The sequence below is a fragment of the Squalius cephalus genome, assembly GCF_949319135.1.
Source record: "Squalius cephalus genome assembly, chromosome: 2".
Lineage (NCBI taxonomy): Eukaryota > Metazoa > Chordata > Actinopteri > Cypriniformes > Leuciscidae > Squalius > Squalius cephalus.
Window position 1 is genome coordinate 63,747,900 of NC_137123.1, and position 23,791 is coordinate 63,771,690.

The 23,791-nt window shown below is 41.1% G+C and overlaps 3 protein-coding genes across 3 annotated transcripts in view; all 3 read left to right on the forward strand.

Moving 5' to 3' along the window:
* Window positions 1-1,517, forward strand: part of ercc5 (excision repair cross-complementation group 5) — a 17,952-nt gene extending 16,435 nt beyond the window's left edge. Inside the window, exon 17 of the mRNA XM_079863991.1 lies at window positions 685-1,517. Within this exon, the coding sequence (XP_079720117.1) occupies window positions 685-1,080 (396 nt within the window). The 3' untranslated portion in view covers window positions 1,081-1,517. The remainder of the gene's footprint in view (window positions 1-684) is intronic.
* A 524-nt stretch (window positions 1,518-2,041) lies between these two features.
* Window positions 2,042-7,968, forward strand: mettl21e (methyltransferase like 21e). The gene is made up of 4 exons (XM_079864021.1): window positions 2,042-2,169; window positions 4,979-5,136; window positions 5,228-5,345; window positions 6,714-7,968. Exons 1-4 carry the CDS (start codon window positions 2,145-2,147, stop codon window positions 7,115-7,117), a joined length of 705 nt encoding a protein of 234 aa, XP_079720147.1. The 5' UTR covers window positions 2,042-2,144; the 3' UTR covers window positions 7,118-7,968.
* Window positions 7,969-9,489: 1,521 nt separating this feature from the next.
* mettl21ca (methyltransferase 21C, AARS1 lysine a) lies at window positions 9,490-23,410 on the forward strand. Its single transcript, XM_079863993.1, has 11 exons — window positions 9,490-9,866; window positions 10,157-10,260; window positions 10,392-10,531; window positions 17,271-17,388; window positions 18,160-18,894; window positions 18,972-19,117; window positions 20,132-20,255; window positions 20,335-20,946; window positions 21,299-21,447; window positions 21,561-21,684; window positions 22,820-23,410. Exons 2-11 carry the CDS (start codon window positions 10,185-10,187, stop codon window positions 23,203-23,205), a joined length of 2,610 nt encoding a protein of 869 aa, XP_079720119.1. The 5' UTR covers window positions 9,490-9,866; window positions 10,157-10,184; the 3' UTR covers window positions 23,206-23,410.
* The last annotated feature ends 381 nt before the right edge of the window (window positions 23,411-23,791 follow it).

Here is a 23,791-nt window from a genome sequence, read left to right on the forward strand (position 1 = left end):
AATATGAGGATCTGATGCTCAAGAAACATTTATGATTATTATCAGTGTTGAAAACAGTTATTTACATTTTTATTTCAGGATTCTTTGATGAATAGAAAGTTCAAAAGAGCAGCATTTATCTGAAATAGAAGCTTTTGTAACATTATAAATGTCTTTACTGTCACTTTTGATCAATTTAATTAATTTTAATTAATCCTTGATGAATAAAAGTATTGATTTCTTTGATTTATTTCCCCCCAAAAAAATTACTTACTGACCCCAAACTTTTAAACGGTAGTGTTTAATATTACAAAAGCTTTATATTTCATAAATGCTGCTCTTTTGAACTTTCTATTCATCAAAGAATCCTGAAATAAAAATGTAAATAACTGTTTTCAACACTGATAATAATCATAAATGTTTCTTGGTCATCAAATACTCATATTAGAGTGATTTCTGAAGGATCATGTGACACTGAAGACTGGAGTAATGATGCTGAAAATTCAGCTTTGATCACAGGATATAAATTACACTTTACTATATATTCACATAGAAAACAGATGATTTACACTGGAATAATATTTCACTGTTTTTACTGTATTTTTAATGAAATAAACACAGCCTTGCTGAGCAGAGGACACTCTTTCAGCAACATTAGTGTGTATTCTGTGAGTAGTTCGGTGTGTATTATGATTGTGTGTGCAGACGCAGCTGCGCATCGACTCGTTCTTCCGTCTGGAGCAGCAGGAGAAGCAGTTCATCCGAAGCCAGCGTCTGCGCAGAGCCGTCACATGCCTCAAGAGGAAAGAGAGAGAAGAGGAGGAGGAGAGAGAAGAGGAGGATGAAGAGATGTCTCCATCTACACCGGCTGGGAGTTCATCAGCTGGAGGCTTCATAGAGTCAGCGGTTCAGGCTGATCTACAGGGCGGAGTCACGCCGATGATGTCATCCAGGGGGGCGGAGTCAGGCAGCTCCAGCTCAGAGGATGATGCTGAAGGTGGGAGGGGCGTCGCTATGGTTACAGCTCGTTCTGCGTTCCAGGGGCAAACGAGAGGAAGAGGGAAACGAGGAGGAAGAGGAAGGAGCAAAAACAGATCATGAGGACCAACACGAGTTTACATGTTTATGAGCTATAGTGCTGGATCACTAACTGTCTGTGTGACGCATCTGACAAATCATGGGCGGAAACATGTGTGACATCTACATTTCTATTTTTTCACTGTCTTTAGATGAATTTGCCAAAAAAAACAAAAAAAGAACAATAAAAGTCTGAAAAAGCCTAAATGTAGTTCTTCTCACGACAGAAACTGAAGATCATGTGATCTGATCATCATAGAGCTGCGCTTCTCAGCAGGACGCCGGGCAAGCAGTTACAATAAAATACTAATAAATCCATAACAAAATCAGGACTCTAACATGTGTAAAGGAAACTGTAAACATTTATAGACCTGGACAAATCTGGGAAATTAAGAAAATCTTAAGTTATTTTTTATTTATTATATATATATTGTTATTTGTGAGTAAAGATATTATGTGGGGTGGGGGCAGTTACAATGGGGACAATTTTTTCATTATTATTATTATTATTATTTCACTCTAATGCTAAAACTGTACGACAATTACTTAATAAATTAATAACATTTATAATGTTGCTTTCATAGAAGCTTGTATCTCCATATTTCATCATTTTTATCTTTTTAAAAAAGTCATTACTATTGATTACCCTATATAGAGTGTGTGTGTGTGAGAGAGAGAGATTTTGAGTAAGTGTGTGTGTGTGAGAGAGAGATTTTGAGTAAATGTGTGTGTGTGTGTGTGTGTGTGTGTGAGAGAGAGAGAGAGAGAGAGAGAGAGAGAGATTTTGATTAAGTGTGTGTGTGTGTGTGTGTGTGTGTGTGTGTGTGTGTGTGTGTGTGTGTGTGTGTGTGTGTGTGTGTGTGTGTGTGTGCGAGACAGAATCTGTTTACTCTTTAGGGTCGTAGATCGACTTGGCTTGTGTTTCTCTGGCATCTCAATCAGCTGCTGCTGTCAATCACCTGAAACACACACACACACAAACACTCAGACACACTTACTCACAGTCACACACACACACAGAGCAGTGAGATAAAGCTGAGGCTCTTGTGTGAATCTGCTCTTATAAGGACTTCGGCAGTCAGACCCAGATGGACCGGGATGAGAACACTGAGGGTGGGTGTGCATATATTGTCTTCTTCATGTCATTTAAACAGTCTGTATAAAATACAAACCCTGAGTGAGTGAAGTGTGTTCCTACGGCACAGGAATAACTCCACACACACTTCCAGAGCGATCACATCAGTTCTGCTCTCGCTAAAGTCAAATGACTCTTATTGTCTTTCTCTTAAAAAATAAATGTGGATTCTTGTGTATATGTTGTGTGTAATGAGCTCATGATGTCATCAATCACACACACACACATTAAAGGGATAGTTCACTCAAAAATGAAAATTGTGTCATCACTTACTCAACCTCGTGTTGTTCTAAACCTGTATGGGTTTCTCTGTTCTGTTGAACACAAAAGAAGATATTTTGAAGAATGTCGGTAACCAAACAGTTGCTGGTCCCCATTGACTTCCATAGTATTTTTTTTCCCCACTATGGAAGTCAATGGGGTCCATCAACTGTTTGGTTACCGACATTCTTCAAAATATCTTCTTTTGTGTTCAACAGAAGAAAGAAACTCACACGGGTTTAGAACAACACGAGGTTGAGTAAGTGATGACACAATTTTCATTTTTGAGTGAACTATCCCTTTAAGAAGATCCGGAGAATCTGTACAGTCTCATGTAGTAATACTTTATCAGATGCTTTAATGGCACTTTCCATGAATAATAAGTACATAAGTAAATTTTTGTTGTTTTTTATACAAGTATATACTCTACCGTTTAAAAGTTTGGGGTCAGTGATGAAAGAGATTAATATAGTCTTATTCTAGCCTGGTTAAAACCAGACCATTCTCAGTAGTAACTGAGTTATGGTCTGGCAAAGCTTCATTAATAACTCATTTCCAAAGGGGCGTCACCAACGGACGTCGCTCAAATGCCTCTGGGCGCAATTGGATAGGCCTAAAACCAATCAGAGCGATCGTCATCGTGTAAAGCCCGCCTCAACGTTTCTGATTGGTGCCACGATTTCGAGGCCATGGAAATGGGCTTGAATGAGCTCTTTGCCAGACTACTTGCAGAGCAAATCTAAATTTGCCGGAAGTTGTCTGGGTTTTCCCAGGCTAGTCTTATTCATCCAGGACGCATTAAATTGATCAAACGTGACATTTATAGTCATGGCTCATTTTTAGATAGCAGAGAAGATTCACAATTCTATATTCCAATTTCAATACCACAACTAACACTTCTGATTTACATTTAAAAGACAAGTAAACATTCAGTAATAAAATAAGAACAAATAATCAAATCACAAGCAAAAGCACAAATTAATAAAACAAAGTTACAAATGAAATGAACAGTGCTTCTCAGGTAAGAGTAAGCAAGTGTAAAATAACACTGCATAGTCTTCACTGTATAAATTAAACATCCTTATTAATTAAACCTTATTAAAGTTATTCAGTCGACAGCAGCAAGTGATTTTTCTTTGTCGTTTGTTGTTTGATTAACATTAATGACCGACAGCATCAGGAATATTAGGCTGCTGTCTCTTTAAGAGCGAGTGCACTGATCTAATACACTGATACACATGCGTTTACTTTCTCAACTGTTTACATTCACATGTCTGACTGTGTAATATGTTTATGTTTAATTTGTCCGCTCAAGTGTAAGACGACGTGAAAGAGCACAGTTTAGTATCAAGGTTTAGACTTGGGTGACGATGCACCATCATAAACATGTGACCGTCATAAACGTGACCGGCCAGCTGTCCTGTTTCATATTCTCACTTGCATTTGGCGCTTGATGAGCTTTAAAGTTTAGGTAATGTTTATAATTTTACGACATATTCTATTTCAAATAACTGCTGCTCTCTTGAACTTTCTGTTCATCAAAGAATCCTGAAAAATAAAATGCATCACGGTTTCCACAAAAATATGAAGCAGCTTCCCTGTTTTCAGGGAGGAAGTTTGAGAGGAACACGTTCAAATGATCTACCCAGTCAGTTCGAGAGGAGGTATACACACACAGCCGACTCACCTCTGTTCCTCGACAGTTTTCTGTATCCCTCCGCCACCGTCTCCTCGCGATCCTGACAGGGAAACTCTGGGATCGGGCCAAAATACCTCGGAGAGCACGCCTAATACACATATAACTCTATCTGTTGGCATTGATAATAATCACAAATGTTCCTTGAGCATCAATCATAGAGTGATTTCTGAAGGATCATGTGACACTGAAGACTGGAGTAATGATGCTGAACATTCAGCTTTGATCACAGGAATAAATTACACTTTACTGTATATTCACATAGAAAACAGCTGATTTACATTAGAATAATACTTCACTGTTTTACTGTATTTTTGATCAAATAAACACAGCCTTGGTGATTTTTTTTTTTACAAATCATACCGACTCCTAACTTCTGAACACTAATGTTGCTGAAGTCAAACCAAACATTGTATGATTTGTTATTTTAGTTATCTAATATGAGGTTTGATGAAGATCTTTTTTGATTGAAAAGTTGCTGTTCTATTTTAAAATAATACGGGTCATAGTTAAACAGTGTGCAGATTTTCTTTGTTTATTTTAATATGAGGTTTGTCTTTTCTTTTTTTGCAACACCTCTATAAAAATGTCTAATGTTTAAACCCCTAATTTTTGTGATTGTTGTTTTCTAGCAATAAACATTAACATACAAAATCATTAACGCTACGTTAAACAAAACAATTGAATAAAATTGGTAACAGTGTTGCAGATTTAAGATTATATTCAATATGTGTGTGTGTGTGTGTGTGTGTGTGTGTGTGTGTGTGTGTGTGTGTGTGTGTGTGTGTGTGTGTGTGTGTGTGTGTGTGTGTGTGTGTGTGTGTTTACAGGTGTCGCTGCAGATGCTGAACTGGCAGCAGAGATTATGAAACGAAGCTTTCGCCCGTCTCTGATCAGAACTGAAGCGTGGGAAGGATACATGTTCGCAGACATCGAGATTAAGATCAAAGAGTCTAGGGAATTCTACGGGGCCGTTCTGTGGCCCTCGGTACGCATCATCACACACACACACACACACACACACTGAGCAGTAACAGCAGCTCATGAACTGTTTTCTGTGTCTGATCTTCTGCTTCAAGGCCATGGTCTTGTGTTATTTCCTCGACACTCACCGCGACGAGTTTAACCTCACGGACAAGAACATCGTTGAGCTGGGAGCCGGAACGGGCCTCGTTACCATAGTGACCAGCCTCCTTGGTGAGAGACACCGGATACTGTATGCATTATAATGTATATCATTAAAAAAAATAATTCCAATTAAGTACAACAAAAAAATACATTTAAAGTACAATCAGAACTACAATAATATACATAAAAGAAAACACAGCCAGGGGGGTGCGCTAATCGCTAAATAAATGCGATAATCGCTATGTAAATGCATTAATCGCTATGTAAATGCGCTAATCGTTATATAAATGCACTAATCGTTATATAAATACGTTAATCGTTATATAAATGCGCTATCGCTATATAAATGCGTTAATCGTTATATAAATGCGCTATCGCTATATAAATGCGCTAATTGTTATATAAATGCGCTAATCATTATATAAATGCACTAATTGTTATATAAATGCGCTAATCGTTATATATAAATGCACGAATCGTTATATAAATGCGCTAATCGCTATATAAATGCGCTAATTGTTATATAAATGCACTAATCGCTATATAAATGCGCTAATCTTTATATAAATTAGCTAATCATTATATCATTTCGCTAATCATTAGATAAATGTGCTAATCGGTATATAAATACACTAATTGGTATATAAATGCGCTAAGCATTATATAAATGCATTAATCGCTATATAAATGCGCTAATCGTTAGATAAATACACTAATCATTAGATAAATATATTAATTGCTATATAAATGCGCTAATCGTTATATTAATATGCTAATCGCTATATCAATGCACAAACCGTTATATAAATACGCCAATTTCTATAATATTTTAAATAAATAAATAATAAATCATTATATAAATGTGCGAATCATTATATAAATGTTAATCTTCATATAAATATGTTAATTGTTATATAAATATAATGTTGATCGCTATATAAATGTGCGAAGTTATATAAGTATTTTACTTTATTTACATGAATTAACATCACATTTAAAGGTGCAGTGTGTAATCTTTACCAGCATCTAGTGGTGAGGTTGTGAATTGCACCCAACAGAAGTTACGGTGGACGACAGGAAGTGATGTCATCATCTGAGACGGCAGAGAGGAGACGTCAGTGTTTTATTCGCTGACTTTAGTTCGCTTCTTTACACGAAGAACAACATAGTGACGAAACGCGTTTGTCCGCTCAGGGCCACCGTAGAAACATGTGGATGTAAGTGGACCCGCGGTGTGTGTAGAGAGAGATGACTCATTCTAAGCTAATAAACACACAACGCTTCATTAAGAAAGGTCTTTATACACCACTGAAAACACAGTTATGTTTATGATATTGCATTTCTGTCAACAGATCCTCCTAAATATTACTCACTGCACCTTTAAAACTAAATGAATATTTTATTTGCGAGGATTTAAGCGTTGTTGTCCAACCTCAGGTGCAAAGGTGACGTCCACAGACCTGCCGGAGATCCTGGGTAATCTGAGGTACAACGTGACTCGTAACACCAGGGGGCGCTGCAGGCACGAGCCGTGCGTGACCGAGCTCAGCTGGGGGAAGGAGCTGGAGGAGCGTTTCCCGCGCGCGACCTGCCGCTACGATTACATCATAGCCGCGGATGTGGTGTACTCGCACCCGTACCTGCACGAGCTCATGGAGACCTTCATACACCTGAGTTCAGAGAACACCATCATCTTGTGGGCCATGAGGTTCCGTCTGGACCCGGAGAACCGCTTCGTGGACACTTTCCAGGAACACTTTCACCTGCAGGAGCTCTACGACCTGCCCAGCCTAAGGATAAAGCTGTACAGCGCACGCAAACGCACACCAACACCACATTAAAGCGGTGGTGTTATGCCCTTTTCACAAGATGTAAAATAACTCTCTGATGAGTGTGTATGTGAGGTTTTAGCTCAAAATACCCCACAGATATTTTTATATCGCATGTTAAAATTGTCACTTTTTGAGGGTGAGCAAAAACGCACCGTTTTGTGTCTGTCCCTTTAAATGCAAATGAGCTGCTGCTCCCGGCACAGGGGGCGGAGCTTCAAGAGCTTGTGTGTGTGTGTGTGTGTGTGTGTGTGTGTGTGTTAGCAGGTCAGCTTCAGCCCAAAAATCTTTAGAGTAAAATCTAAAGATCATGTTCCATGAAGATATTTTACGGTATTTTCCTACCGTAAATATGTCAAATTTATTTTTGGGAGTGAATGAAGCAAAATCGAGGACTTCATTTGGCGATTTTCTCAATATTTAATATTTTTCGTGTTTTTTTATTGCACCCTCAGATTCCAGATCATACTGTCCTATCCTAACAAACCATACATCAACGGAAAGCTTATTTATTCAGCTTTCAGATGATGTATAACTCTCAATTTAAAAAAATTACCCATATGACTGGTTTTGTGGTCCAGGGTCACATATACTGTATATATTTTTTTTTTTTGTTGTTGTTGTTGTTGTTGTTGTTCTTCATAGTATTGAAAAAATAAGATATAGGAAAATTAAACAGTCCATTTTGTGATTCCAGGAGTTTCAAGAACTGTTGTAAGTTTACATCTTGATTTTATGTTTACATCTGGATTTTGTTATACATATGCGATTTTAAATCATCCTGCAGACTGAATCTGACACTTTAATGGCATATTTAAGTTTTTAAGGTCAACATGAAATTAAACTCTTTTTTTCTCTCTTAATTCACGTTTTTGGTCTTAAATGATTCATCGGGGTGACTAAAAAAAAAAATCCATGAGTCATGTCTTCATAATCTTTCAAAATACATTACTCCACCTCTGAAATACAAAGATATAGATCACGTGGCTATTGTTACAGTTGTGGTCAGAATTATCTCAACAATCTTTTTCTGCACATCAGAACAATATTCTTTGGTTTTACTCATTGTGAATATGATAAAGGGAATTTTGCCTTTGTGATTGAGACATTTTACTTCTACAACTTTAACATGATTCTTTTCACTACTGGGAAATACTGTATGAGTGATAAGTATCCTCGTGCTCTTCCTTCTCTAAACTAATGCTTCTGAAACTTCTAGATGGTAAAACGACCAAATAGAAGTAGAACAGATATCTTGTATAGTTTCTAAACTCAGACGACAGTAACCAGATGTGTTCGTCATGACCAACAGCACGTAGCAGTAATTGATTACAAACATGTTTTGGTTCATGTTTTGGACGTGTCTGATGATGATATACAGAGAAATTTGATTACTGGTATCAAGTGCTTGAGTCTGGCAGAGTCATTACATCACGCAAACACATACACATACACATACATCGACTGCAGAAGAGAGATTCAGAAAACTCCTGCAGGAAAGCCAATCATTTCAACATTATGAGACTTATCTGCCAAATGGTGTAAATGTGGCTCGATGTCTCCAGTGCCAGACCACCAAAATATATCAGGACCCTACATGGTGAAGTCGTTCAATGGCCAACCGATTCCAGAGAGTTTTGACAGTCATACAAGAAACTGGAGAAGATACAGTGAGGATTGAGGGGTGGTTGACCAGCGTTGACCTCATGCGGCCCCCACAGATATAATGAGTGTTATATTGGGTTTCCCTTCTGTGGAATCCATTTAGCACATACCAACTGTCTGGAATCATAGAAACCAATAGAATTGATGGGCAAAAAACAATCTCACATAAATCTGAATTTCACATGTACATATGCACAACAAAATATACACATGCATTAGAAATAATACATTGTGTGCAAGGAAGTACAATAATAAATTATTACAAATATGTTTTAATTAGGGGACCTTATTGTATCTGTTGGTTTTCTTATTATTCACCCTGAATGGGAGTCTATGGCAGCCCTATCAACCATACATAGAAAAACGATGACATTTGGTACACTGATAGAGGTGGTTCTGCATAGTAATCTGACCAACTTTGGGGTCTCTAGGATCAACTCTATAGCGCCACCATCCTTTCAAAAATGAAGAAAACCATCAATTGTTTTTCTTTCTTTAGATTTTTTGGGTTGAAATATGACCTGAACATTTGTAAGATTCACTCAGATTAAAATCCAGTATATATGAAGCGCATGTTTTACTTTAAGAAACATCACATGCAGTGAGAATGGAGTCATTATCATGATGTGTGAGACGTGTGGAAGCGATTGGTCAAACTAGCGCTATATCATCTTACTAAACAAGCAGATAACAGACGTTCTGAAGCGCTCTGTAATCTCAGGGCTTTAGTGTTTACTTTCCTGATTTCTTTGTGCCAACAGAAGCTTGATTCCTCAAATAGACCTGCACTGCATCATGCTCTATTTCTCTGTGTTTGTGTGGATGAGCCACTGGTTAATGAATCTCCCGCTAAATATAGTCATGCCAGCGTGACGCTGGAGAGTTGGATGATGCTCGTCTATAACCTCGCTGAGGATGAGGTTGCAGAAGCACTTACGGATAACTGTGGACAGGACTGAATCAAGCACAGCTCACCTTTGCAGACAGACAATCCTCTGACGATGTGAACCAGCTGAAGCTGCAGTGAAGTGTGTGTCGTGATTTCTGCTGAAGCTGTGAAATGCATTTGAGGAAATAGAGTAAGAGGTGATATCAGGTACATCTGGACGCTTTTGACCAATAAAAACTACTGTAGTTTATACGACTGCTCCCATTGCCTTTTCACTTGCGCATGTACAAGACTGAAACTGAAGTACCTTGTTTTTGTACCTAAGGACATGCTGATCTCATCACGTCATGCACTTTGTTTTTGTTACTTTATTGAAATTTCTAATTGTTTCACTTGCATAGAATATGAACTAATCTGACAAAACAATGTTTGAGAAAATGTAGAATCAGTAGATTTTAACAGGTCAAAATAAAATAAAATAATCTGTTTTACATCAGTCCTTCCTGTCAGCGAGCCGATATCATCATGGATTGTCCTCAATCTGGAAATGCCACAGCGGAGACGGACGAGAGCTTGAACATCGGGAAAGATGATGCAGATGGTAAATCACTTAAAAATATACTGTCAAATAATCCCAAAATTACCTTCTCTTAATCTCTGACTGCAAACATACTACATCTGTGAAGATTTTGCTGAGGAATGCATCTGTTTTTCATTGGTTATACTGATCAGAAGTTGAAGTCCGTGAGCGCAAGGCATCCTGGGAACCCACTGTTCTGTCCTCCATTGGAAAGGAGATCCATTATTTCGCCGGTCATGAGATCAGCATCTGGGAGTCTCTTGATTCATTTGGTGCTGTCATCTGGCCAGCAGTAAGACAATTAGTTTATTAAATATTTGAAATATTAAAGATAACCCTGGTCATTAGTTTGGATGTTCAAATACTTTCTGGTGTGTCAGTTTCATGTCAGTCAGTCATTGGTAGTTCAAATTCTGAAGAGTGAAACACTGTGACACTTTCACAACATTGATCTGTTTGTTTGACTCAACCAATCATGTGAGTTTGGGGCGGGACTATCTAATGACTGACCAATGGCAGACAGGGACAGGCATGTGGAGTGTTTGAGAAACCAGTCTGAAACTGATCATTTTCACGACTACATTTGATGCCTCTAGACAATGTTGGGGGAAACTCATTACAAGTAACTTGAGTTACGTAATCAGATTACTTTTTCCAAGTAACTAGTAAAGTAACACATTACTTTTTCAATTTACAACAAAATATCTAAGTTACTTTTTCAAATAAGTAACACTAGTTACTTTTTCTTACTTTTTCACATTTATTGACTGACAGCTCTCCTGTCCCCATGTTGAGGGAAATAAAGTGAAGAGGTGTCGTGTGTGTGTGTGTGTGTGAACATGATGATTATTTTAGTTCTAGACTAAATGTGAACATGCATTAACTCGTCTCACTTGCACGAAAACCTTCAGTATTCCTCAAATGAATAAAAACATTAAAATGCAATCTCAGAATTTTTATGCAAAACTTTTATAACTATTAAATTACACAAATATACTTTATGAATTTAATCTCTTTTTATTAACAAATGTCTTTGCTGCTAACCTTCAATGATCTAATTCAACCATACTAATAGGCAAAAATGACTTTAGATTAGATTTAGAAATAAGAGTGTTGAACTTCCATCTCCTGTCTCCTATTGTTCTTTAATCCAAAATAGGTTTGTTTGTTTGAGCGGCACCCTCTACTGTACTCTACCGCACTCTACCTCTACTGTACTCTACCGCACTCTACCTCTACTGTACTCTACCGCACTCTACCTCTACTGTACTCTACCGCACTCTACCTCTACTGTACTCTACCGCACTCTACCTCTACCGCACTCTACCTCTACTGCACTCTACCTCTACCTCTACCTCTACTGCACTCTACCTCTACTGCACTCTACCTCTACTGCACTCTACCTCTACTGTACTCTACCTCTACTGTACTCTACCTCTACCTCTACTGCACTCTACCTCTACTGTACTCTACCTCTACTGTACTCTACCTCTACCTCTACTGCACTCTACCTCTACTGTACTCTACCTCTACTGTACTCTACCTCTACCTCTACTGCACTCTACCTCTACTGTACTCTACCTCTACTGTACTCTACTGTACTCTACCTCTACTGTACTCTACCTCTACTGTACTCTACCTCTACTGCACTCTACTGCACTCTACTGCACTCTACTGCACTCTACTGCACTCTACTGCACTCTACTGCACTCTACTGTACTCTACTGTACTCTACCTCTACTGTACTCTACCTCTACTGCACTCTACTGTACTCTACTGTGTTCTACCTCTACTGCACTCTACCTCTACTGTCCTCTACTGCACTCTACCTCTACTGTACTCTACCTCTACTGTACTCTACTGTCCTCTTCCTCTACTGTACTCTACTGTCCTCTACCTCACTCTACTGTACTCTACCTCACTCTACTGTACTCTACCGTACTCTACCTCACTCTACCTCACTCTACCTCACTCTACCTCACTCTACCGTACTCTACCTCACTCTACCTCACTCTACCGTACTCTACCTCACTCTACCGTACTCTACCTCACTCTACCGTACTCTACCGTACTCTACCGTACTCTACCGTACTCTACCGTACTCTACCGTACTCTACCGTACTCTACCGTACTCTACCGTACTCTACCGTACTCTACCGTACTCTACCGTACTCTACCGTACTCTACCTCTACCGTACTCTACCTCTACCGTACTCTACCTCTACCGTACTCTACCTCTACCGTACTCTACCTCTACCGTACTCTACCTCTACCGTACTCTACCTCTACCGTACTCTACCTCTACCGTACTCTACCTCTACCGTACTCTACCTCTACCGTACTCTACTGCACTCTACTGTACTCTACTGTGTTCTACCTCTACTGCACTCTACTGTCCTCTACTGTCCTCTACTGCACTCTACCTCTACTGTACTCTACCTCTACTGTACTCTACTGTCCTCTTCCTCTACTGTACTCTACTGTCCTCTACCTCACTCTACTGTACTCTACCTCACTCTACTGTACTCTACCGTACTCTACCTCACTCTACCTCACTCTACCGTACTCTACCTCACTCTACCTCACTCTACCTCACTCTACCTCACTCTACCGTACTCTACCGTACTCTACCTCTACCGTACTCTACCTCTACCGTACTCTACCTCTACCGTACTCTCCCTCTACCGTACTCTACCTCTACCGTACTCTACCTCTACCGTACTCTACCTCTACCGTACTCTACCTCTACCGTACTCTACCTCTACCGTACTCTACCTCTACCGTACTCTACCTCTACCGTACTCTACCTCTACCGTACTCTACCTCTACCGTACTCTACTGTACTCTACCTCTACTGTACTCTACCTCTACTGTACTCTACCTCTACTGTACTCTACCTCTACTGTACTCTACCTCTACTGTACTCTACCTCTACTGCACTCTACCTCTACTGCACTCTACCTCTACTGCACTCTACCTCTACTGCACTCTACCTCTACTGCACTCTGTACTCTGCACTACTGTACTCTACTGTGTTCTACCTCTACTGCACTCTACCTCTACTGTCCTCTACTGCACTCTACCTCTACTGTACTCTACCTCTACTGTACTCTACTGTCCTCTTCCTCTACTGTACTCTACTGTCCTCTACCTCACTCTACTGTACTCTACCTCACTCTACTGTACTCTACCGTACTCTACCTCACTCTACCTCACTCTACCTCACTCTACCTCACTCTACCGTACTCTACCTCACTCTACCTCACTCTACCTCACTCTACCTCACTCTACCTAAAACTCTACCGTACTCTACCGTACTCTACCGTACTCTACCGTACTCTACCGTACTCTACCGTACTCTACCGTACTCTACCGTACTCTACCGTACTCTACCTCTACCGTACTCTACCTCTACCGTACTCTACCTCTACCGTACTCTACCTCTACCGTACTCTACCTCTACCGTACTCTACCTCTACCGTACTCTACCTCTACCGTACTCTACCTCTACCGTACTCTACCTCTACCGTACTCTACCTCTACCGTACTCTACTGCACTCTACTGTACTCTACTGTGTTCTACCTCTACTGCACTCTACTGTCCTCTACTGTCCTCTACTGCACTCTACCTCTACTGTACTCTACCTCTACTGTACTCTACTGTCCTCTTCCTCTACTGTACTCTACTGTCCTCTACCTCACTCTACTGTCCTCTACCTCACTCTACTGTACTCTACCGTACTCTACCTCACTCTACCTCACTCTACCGTACTCTACCTCACTCTACCTCACTCTACCTCACTCTACCTCACTCTACCTCACTCTACCTCACTCTACCGTACTCTACCGTACTCTACCGTACTCTACCTCTACCGTACTCTACCTCTACCGTACTCTACCTCTACCGTACTCTCCCTCTACCGTACTCTCCCTCTACCGTACTCTCCCTCTACCGTACTCTACCTCTACCGTACTCTACCTCTACCGTACTCTACCTCTACCGTACTCTACCTCTACCGTACTCTACCTCTACCGTACTCTACCTCTACCGTACTCTACCTCTACCGTACTCTACCTCTACCGTACTCTACCTCTACCGTACTCTACTGTACTCTACCTCTACTGTACTCTACCTCTACTGTACTCTACCTCTACTGTACTCTACCTCTACTGTACTCTACCTCTACTGTACTCTACCTCTACTGTACTCTACCTCTACTGTACTCTACCTCTACTGTACTCTACCTCTACTGCACTCTACCTCTACTGCACTCTACCTCTACTGCACTCTGTACTCTGCACTACTGTACTCTACTGTGTTCTACCTCTACTGCACTCTACCTCTACTGTCCTCTACTGCACTCTACCTCTACTGTACTCTACCTCTACTGTACTCTACTGTCCTCTTCCTCTACTGTACTCTACTGTCCTCTACCTCACTCTACTGTACTCTACCTCACTCTACTGTACTCTACCGTACTCTACCTCACTCTACCTCACTCTACCTCACTCTACCTCACTCTACCTCACTCTACCTCACTCTACCTCACTCTACCTCACTCTACCGTACTCTACCGTACTCTACCTCTACTGTACTCTACCTCACTCTACTGTACTCTACTGTACACTACCTCTACTGTACTCTACTGTGCTCTACTGTGCTCTACTGTACTCTACTGTGCTCTACTGTACTCTACTGTACTCTACTGTACTCTACTGTACTCTACCTCTACTGTACTCTACCTCTACTGTACTCTACCTCTACTGTACTCTACCTCTACTGTACTCTACCTCTACTGTACTCTACCTCTACTGTACTCTACCTCTACTGTACTCTACCTCTACCTCTACTGTACTCTACCTCTACTGTACTCTACCTCTACTGTACTCTACCTCTACTGTACTCTACCTCTACTGTACTCTACCTCTACTGTACTCTACCTCTACTGTACTCTACTGTACTCTACTGTACACTACCTCTACTGTACTCTACCTCTACTGTACTCTACCTCTACCTCTACTGTACTCTACCTCTACTGTACTCTACCTCTACTGCACTCTACCTCTACTGCACTCTACCTCTACTGTACTCTATTGTACACTACTGTACTCTACCTCTACTGTACACTACTGTGTTCTACCTCTGCTGTACTCTACTGTACTCTACTGTACTCTGCCTCGACTGCGCTCTACCTCTACTGTACTCTGCACTCTACCTCTACTGTACTCTGCCTCGACTGCGCTCTACCTCTACTGTACTCTACCGTACTCTACCTCTACCTCTACTGTACTCTACTGTACACTACCTCTACTGTACTCTACTGTACACTACCTCTACTGTACTCTACCTCTACTGTACTCTACCTCTACTGTACTCTACCTCTACCTCTACTGTACTCTACCTCTACCCTACTGTACTCTACCTCTACTGTACTCTACCTCTACTGTACACTACTGTGTTCTACCTCTGCTGTACTCTACCTCTACTGTACACTGCTGTACTCTACCTCTGCTGTACTCTACTGTACTCTACTGTACTCTACCTCGACTGCGCTCTACCTCTACTGTACTCTACTGTGCTCTACTGTACTCTACCTCTACTGTACTCTACCTCGACTGCGCTCTACCTCTACTGTACTCTACTGTGCTCTACCTCTACTGTACTCTACCTCTACTGTACTCTACCTCTACTGTACTCTACCTCTACTGTACTCTACCTCTACTGTACTCTACCTCTACTGTACTCTACCTCTACTGTACTCTACTGCACTCTACCTCTACTGCACTCTATTGTACACTGCTGTACTCTACCTCTGCTGTACTCTACTGTACTCTACTGTGTTCTACCTCTGCTGTACTCTACCTCTACTGTACTCTACTGTACTCTGCCTCGACTGCACTCTATTGTACACTACTGTACTCTACCTCTACTGTACAGGAGTAAATATGCATTTCCTTCAGCCTGGGGCTTATTATTTCACTTTTAGTGTGAAAGGGCCATAACATTTGCCAAAAATATAACTTTTTTGTTGTTAATCTACCGTTGTTAATCTGCTGTACTCTACCTCTGCTGTACTCTACTGTACTCTACTGTATTCTACCTCTGCTGTACTCTACCTCTACTGTACTCTACCTCGACTGCGCTCTACCTCTACTGTACTCTACTGTGCTCTACTGTACTCTACCTCTACTGTACTCTACCTCGACTGCGCTCTACCTCTACTGTACTCTACTGTGCTCTACTGTACTCTACCTCTACTGTACTCTACTGTGCTCTACCTCTACTGTACTCTACCTCTACTGTACTCTACCTCTACTGTACTCTACCTCTACTGTACTCTACCTCTACTGTACTCTACCTCTACTGTACTCTACCTCTACTGTACTCTACCTCTACTGCACTCTACCTCTACTGCACTCTATTGTACTCTATTGTACTCTACTGTACTCTACTGTACTCTACTGCACTCTACCTCTACTGCACTCTATTGTACACTGCTGTACTCTACCTCTGCTGTACTCTACTGTGTTCTACCTCTGCTGTACTCTACCTCTACTGTACTCTACTGTACTCTGCCTCGACTGCACTCTATTGTACACTACTGTACTCTACCTCTACTGTACAGGAGTAAATATGCATTTCCTTCAGCCTGGGGCTTATTATTTCACTTTTAGTGTGAAAGGGCCGTAACATTTGCCAAAAATATAACTTTTTTGTTGTTAATAAAAAAACAAACAAGCCCAGCCCAGCCCAGGTGAGAAAAAGTAACGCAAAAGTAATGTAATGCATTACTTTTCATAAAAAGTAACTAATTAGTTACTAAGTAGCAATTAGTTACTTTTTGGGGGAGTAACGCAATATTGTAATGCATAACTTTTAAAAGTAACTTTCCCCAACACTGCCACTAGAGCAGTGGTTCTCAACCGGGGCCGGGGCCCACTGGGGGCCTCAACAAACCTCCAACCCTTTATACATTTGTTGCTGATTGATGTTTATCATCATGAAATAATCATAATGAATTCTTACTTAGGCTCTGGCTCTGTGTCACTACCTTGAATCTGATCGAGCGACGGTTGATCTTCTTGACAAGGCGGTGCTAGAGATTGGATCTGGCACAGGTCTCGTGTCCATCGTGGCCAGTCTGTTGGGTAGGTACTAAAGATTCAGATTCAGATCCCCAAACTCATTCAGATCTGATGAAGGACCTGCGCCTGGACACGACGACAACGCAGTCCTATAGTGTCCACTAGTCTCTTTCCTCTGTGAAGGCCTCCTTCCGTTCCCTTTACCTCTGTACTGATAAACGTTGTCAAAATGATTCCAGTTCACATGGACATGCAGAAGCTACAAAAAAATATTTATTATGAATTTTTAAGGCCAGACAAAGTAATGTGTTGGGGTCAATTTGTAAAGAAAGGCTACATGCCCGTGCACATATATATTCAAACGTGCATACCTATAGACTAAAGACGTAATACGCATGTGCACGTCGTCAGCGTTTCACAGATTTGCGTTTTTGAAGTTGTGCGGTGATGATACCGTTTTTAAAAAAAATTCAACGCTTGCACCTTGGAACCTATTTCAAGGTTTGCGTTCTCGAGCCACCAGACACTGTTGTTGTGCAGATGAGAACGGTGTGTGTTAGCGGCCCCTAAGTTAATAACTAATTATCTTTACAACGGAAGTGAATCAATCAAAACTAACTTTATCTGGACAATAACTTTATTCTAGATCTGCTGTAAAGCCTAAACACTCTCTGTTACTGTAATCTCCTGTTATCACTGTAAAGCTGCTGTGAAACAGTTTATATTGTTAAAGCGCTGTATAAATGAAGGTGACAAGACATGACATTGTTCAAAAACATATTGTGAGCATATGATTGTGTTATGCATTCTTACACCTATATAAATCATCTCCAGGTGCTTGGGTGACAGCAACAGACCTGCCGGAGGTCCTCGGGAACCTGAGATGCAACCTGTCCAGAAACACACGGGGCCGCTGCAGATACACCCCGCAGGTGGCGGAGCTCTCTTGGGGTTATGAGCTCGATAAGACCTTCCCTCGTTCAGTCTACAGATACGACTACATCTTAGCAGCCGATGTGGTTTATCATCATGACTTCCTAGCAGAATTACTGGTCACCATGCGCCATTTCTGCCAGCCCGGAACAACCCTCATATGGGCCAACAAGACCCGCTTTGATTCAGATCTGTTTTTTGTGGAGAACTTCAAAAAAACGTTCAACACCACCCTGCTGGCAGACAACGGAGAAGTTAAAATTTACTCTGCCACCATGAAAGACGAAACTGACCTAGTGACGTCAAAAGAGACAGAAGGGGTTGTGACGAAAGAAGAGGATGAGGATGACACTGACAAGAACAAGCCAAAGCTAGAGATTACTGAAGGAAAAGTCAAACGGACAGAACAAAAGGGTCTAGAACTGGTTCAAGAATATGAAGATAAAGATGTGCAAAGGAAACCAGGGTATGTTGATATGGAAAATCGGGAGGAAACGTTAAATTTGGAGGACCGAAATGTAAACAATAACACAGAAGAAGAGGAGGAGGAGGAGGAGGACAACACAGATCTTGAAACTGAGGACAGTGGAGACGGCTGCTCTGAGATGCATTCAACATTCGTAGAGCAGAACTCTGGTCAGTAACACACTCTAAAAATTAGACCACAGTCACTTGTCTAATGCATTAAAGTCTGATTTGGCCTTTTCTTTCAGAGGAAGGAAGCACAGAGAATGAGAACGTGAGATCATTGGCACCGGCAATTTACTACAGACCTGAGAGAGAAGTTTACCATTTTTTGGGACAGGAAATCACAATTGAGGAGTCCATCGATTCTTACGGGGCTACTATATGGCCAGCGGTGAGACACTTTCAGCTGCAGGAATAATTAGAGACTAATACACAGAGTATATCTACGATGACATTAGTAAGCAAAGAACTTTACTTTTGTGTGATGCTGCATCCAAGGCAATCAGTATCAGTATAAAGTCCAAGATAACAGGTGTAGAGTCAAGCAAAACAAACATGGTGCACCTTTAAAATGTGATTTGGGTCTTTCAACATTATAATGAGACTTTCTCCTATCTGCCAAATGGTGTAAATTTGGCTCCCTGTCTCCAGTGCCAGATCATCAAAATATATCAAGACCCTACACCAATTCCAGAGGGTTTTGTCAGTCATAATGACAGTCAAGAAACTGGAGAAGATACAGCGAGGATTTAGGGATGGTTGACCAGCGTTGACCTCATGCGTCCCCCAGAGAGATATAATGAGTGTTATATTGGGTTTCCCTTCTGTGGAATCCATTTAGCACATACCAACTGTCTGGAATCATAGAAACCAATAGAAATAGAATTAATGGGCAAAAAACAATCTCACATAAATCTGAATTTCACATGTACATATGCACCACAAAAACAACAAAAACATATACATATGCATTAAAGAATAATACATTGTGTGCAAGGAAGCACAATGAATAATGCAATGATGAATAAATTATGTTTTAATTAGGGGAGCTTACTGTATCTGTTGGTTTTCGTATTATTCATCCTGAATGGGAGTCTATGGCAGCACTAACAACCATACATAGAAAAATTATGAAATTTGGTACACTGATAGAGGAGGTTCTGCATAGTAATCTGACCAACTTTGGGGTCTCTAGGATCAACTCTATAGCGCCACCACCCTTTCAAAAATCCACTTTTCTTGTGGTTATAATAACTTTTGAACCCTTTGTTCCAGAAAGAAAATAGTACTCTTTACAGTAGTCGCCTTTTTTAAAAGGACTGTATTATTGTTGTTTTTTTCACTGCTGCTCCTTCAAATCACACATGGTGCACCTTTAAAATGTAATTTGTGTCTTTCCATATAGGCACTTGCACTTTGCCGATTCCTGGAAACACCGCAGGGTCGCCAACAGATTGATTTACTCGACAAATCAGTTCTTGAGCTTGGGGCTGGAACCGGCTTACTTTCAGTTGTCGTCACGCTGTTGGGTAAGTGTTGTGATGAGATTGAGGAGTCAATCTTATTGGTTTTGCATCTTGCAAGATAATAACTGAAATTGCTCTGTAGGTGCCAAACTAACAGCCACGGATTTACCCGAGATTCTGAGTAAACTGACATGCAACCTCAACAGGAACACGAGAGGCCGGTGGAGGCACGAGCCCCAGGTAGCAGAACTTTTCTGGGGTCACAAGCTGGACGAGGCCTTCCCTAGATCCACACACCAATATGATTATGTGTTGGCGACTGATGTGGTCTATCACCACGACTTCTTGGCCGAACTGCTGGTCACCATGCGGCACTTCTGCCAGCCGGGAACTACTCTAGTCTGGGCGAACAAGGTCCCCTTTGCCTCGGATCTGGGCTTCATTGACAACTTCCTCAAATATTTTGATATCACACTGTTTGAAGAGTTGGATGATGTGAGGATTTACATAGCAACCAGCAAGATATCAGAGAAGGAAGGTGACCAGGTTCAAGAGACTAGCGAGGAAGTGGAGGACAACGGTGACCTTGAGTCAAGCAAGCGGGACGCTGGGGAAACGAACTCTACGAGCGAGACAGGAGACAGTGCAGAGGAACTGGAACAAGAGCAGGAGTGTGACGATACTCAGAGTTTAGAAAACGACACGCAGGAGAAACAAGTACAGGAAGAACTCGAGGACTCTAAGGAGGAAGAAGGTCAGGCTTGCAAACTGTAAATTGTATTACCAAGGTGAACATGATTCCACCAAGTACATCGTTGTTGATCCTGGAACATCAGATTTGAGGGACAAATTTACAGATTAGGCAACCAAGGGTTAGGTGCTTCTAACATCATTGTTTCCCGTCTATAATATTCCTGATTTTAAGGATGTTATGGTTAGGTTTATGGATATGGCTATTCTTGTCAGTCAGGAATGTTGTTCCAGGATCAACAAAATATGTTGATCATGGAACATGTCTTACTTGGCAAAATCATATTGACCCTAATACCAATGTGCTAATATGGATACCTATTTGATGGGATGCTCCTTTTCTGTCTTTCCCTCAGCTAAACCTGATAACACAGAAACACCTAAACAGAGATCCTGGGCTCCCACTGTCTACTACTGTAATAGCAAGGAAACCTACTACTTCCTAGGTCATGAAATCAGGATTCAGGAATCCGTAGGCTATTATGGCAGCACAGTATGGCCAGCGGTGAGCACGAAACATTCAGTCAACCAATCAGATCAGGAAGAAACTGTGTGTGCTTAGTGAGACGGTAAAATACATGGAGTCTATATATGAACACTTGGTTTTGAATGTCGTAGGCATTAGCCCTTTGCCGATTCCTGGACACCCCGACAGGCCGACAGCAGATCAATCTACTCGACAAACGGACCCTGGAGCTCGGAGCAGGAACGGGGCTTCTCTCGATAGTTGCCACACTTCTGGGTAAGTCTTGGGGAGTGTTTCTGATACACACTCAAACTTCCTCAAAGTTCAGCAGATTATTGCTGAAGTGAAAATTCAACCTCTTAATACTCTATGTGGTTAATACTACCTTAGGCTGACTGTTTGTTGCACAGTAGGTTATTTTATTTGTCACCTTCAACATTACTAAAGAGCTCAGAGTTATGAACTCAGCTGATATTTGACTGGTTTTGTCCGTCCTTCTGTTAGACTGTCTCACACATGAATTATGTTGAATATCTGTCAGCTGTTAAATTTAACTACACAATTAGATAATACCAGTTTAGCTCAACCAATCACCAAGCAATGCTTCATTTTGTTCAGTCTGTGTGTGAAAAGAGCATTAGCAATTAAAGACAAAACACACTTCAGCAAAACATGATCAGGTCAAAGTGTCCGAATCATTTTTGCTCCCAAGTTAAACCAGGGGAGACCAATCCTGCTCCTGCAGAGTCTAGCTCCAATCTGGGCGTTTCTAGTAATTCTGAAGGCCTTGATTGGCCAGTCTTTAATTGGGATTGAACAGTGTCCCTCCAGGAGCAGAATTGGACACTCCTGGACTGCGTTCAGCAAAGACAAAAAGTTGCGAAACTTTTTTTTTAAAACGGAAACGGTGGTGCGTTGAACACCCTGTTCTGATGCTGCAAGAGTTGCAACTACGGCAGCTGAGAAGGCCATTCTGTGTGTTCTTTTTGAAGAGTTTTCGGAATCTAACCATGATCAAATCGGTATAAACACGTGTTTAATACTGCAAAATACGCTCTATGTTACAGTCACTGCTCTTACAGTCCAGAATAAAAGAGAACATCCCAATCGAGTGAAGGCATTTGTGGAAACTGGTTCCTAATTATTATAATCCAACATTTGCCTCGCATTTCAGGATGAAAAGACAAACATGTCTTCTAATATCTTCAGTTGTTGCGTATACCAAGCAGCAGGACCCATTGTGCGAGCAGTCTCTTTAATCCCGCGTAGTTTATGTACGTTGCAGCGGACATTTTTGACACACACGTATATGACAAACATGTACCTTGAAATGCAATGCAAGTCGCTTTGGATAAAAGCGTCTGCCAAATGCATAAATGTAAATGTAAAATGTAATGTCACTGATTTGCAGGTGCTAAACTGACAGCCACAGATCTCCCAGAAATCCTTGGCAATCTGAGGAGCAACTTGAACCGGAACACCAGGCATTATTGGAGACACGAGCCTCAGGTTACAGCGCTGGCATGGGGTGACAGACTGGAGGAGACGTTTCCCCGCTCCACACACCTCTACGATTACGTGCTGGCAGCTGATGTGGTCTATCACCACGACTATCTCGCCGAGCTCCTCGACACCATGCGTCACTTCTGTGGGCCGCAGACCACCCTGATCTTCGCAAACAAGGTCCGGTATGAGGCCGACCTGGTGTTTATAGAGAACTTTCAGAAAGCGTTTAACTCTACATTGCTGACAGAGATGGATGAGGTGAGGATTTACTCGGCTACCATGAGAATCTGATCACTATTGAAGTTTAAGTCACGTTTGTCATCTTCCAGCTTGTCAGATTTGAATCGGACTGATTATGATCATTCTGATTTGATCAATTGCAAAGTAACAGTATGAACAGTAATTCCTCGAAAAACAATTCTGAATTGTCTGCATTGTAAATAAAGCCATGCTGATGTTAAAATAAATATGGCGGCTGAAGGAAAAGTGCACATTAGCACAAAATTATTAAACAATAAAGAGACAGAAAACAGATATGTAAAATATGAAGTCTTACCGTGCCTTGATGGAGATTGTTGTGCTTAAAGTCCCCCTGTAGTCAATCATTTTATTCCTTAAAACTCATCTTTGATCACCAAAATTACATATTTAAACATTTTTTCCTTGAACAAACGTCTTCATGTCTTAAAATGTCTTGAATGTAACTCGACACCCTTGCCTCATTTAGTATGCGCGGTTCTATGAATATGCAAATGAGCCCCGCCTCCACTCACTCACTCAGCTCAGAGATCCACTGGTTGACGATCACACGTTGATCTGATTGGTTACAAGGTAGTTTGTGACGTCAGAAACACCAGCGATTTCAAAGCGTGTTTTT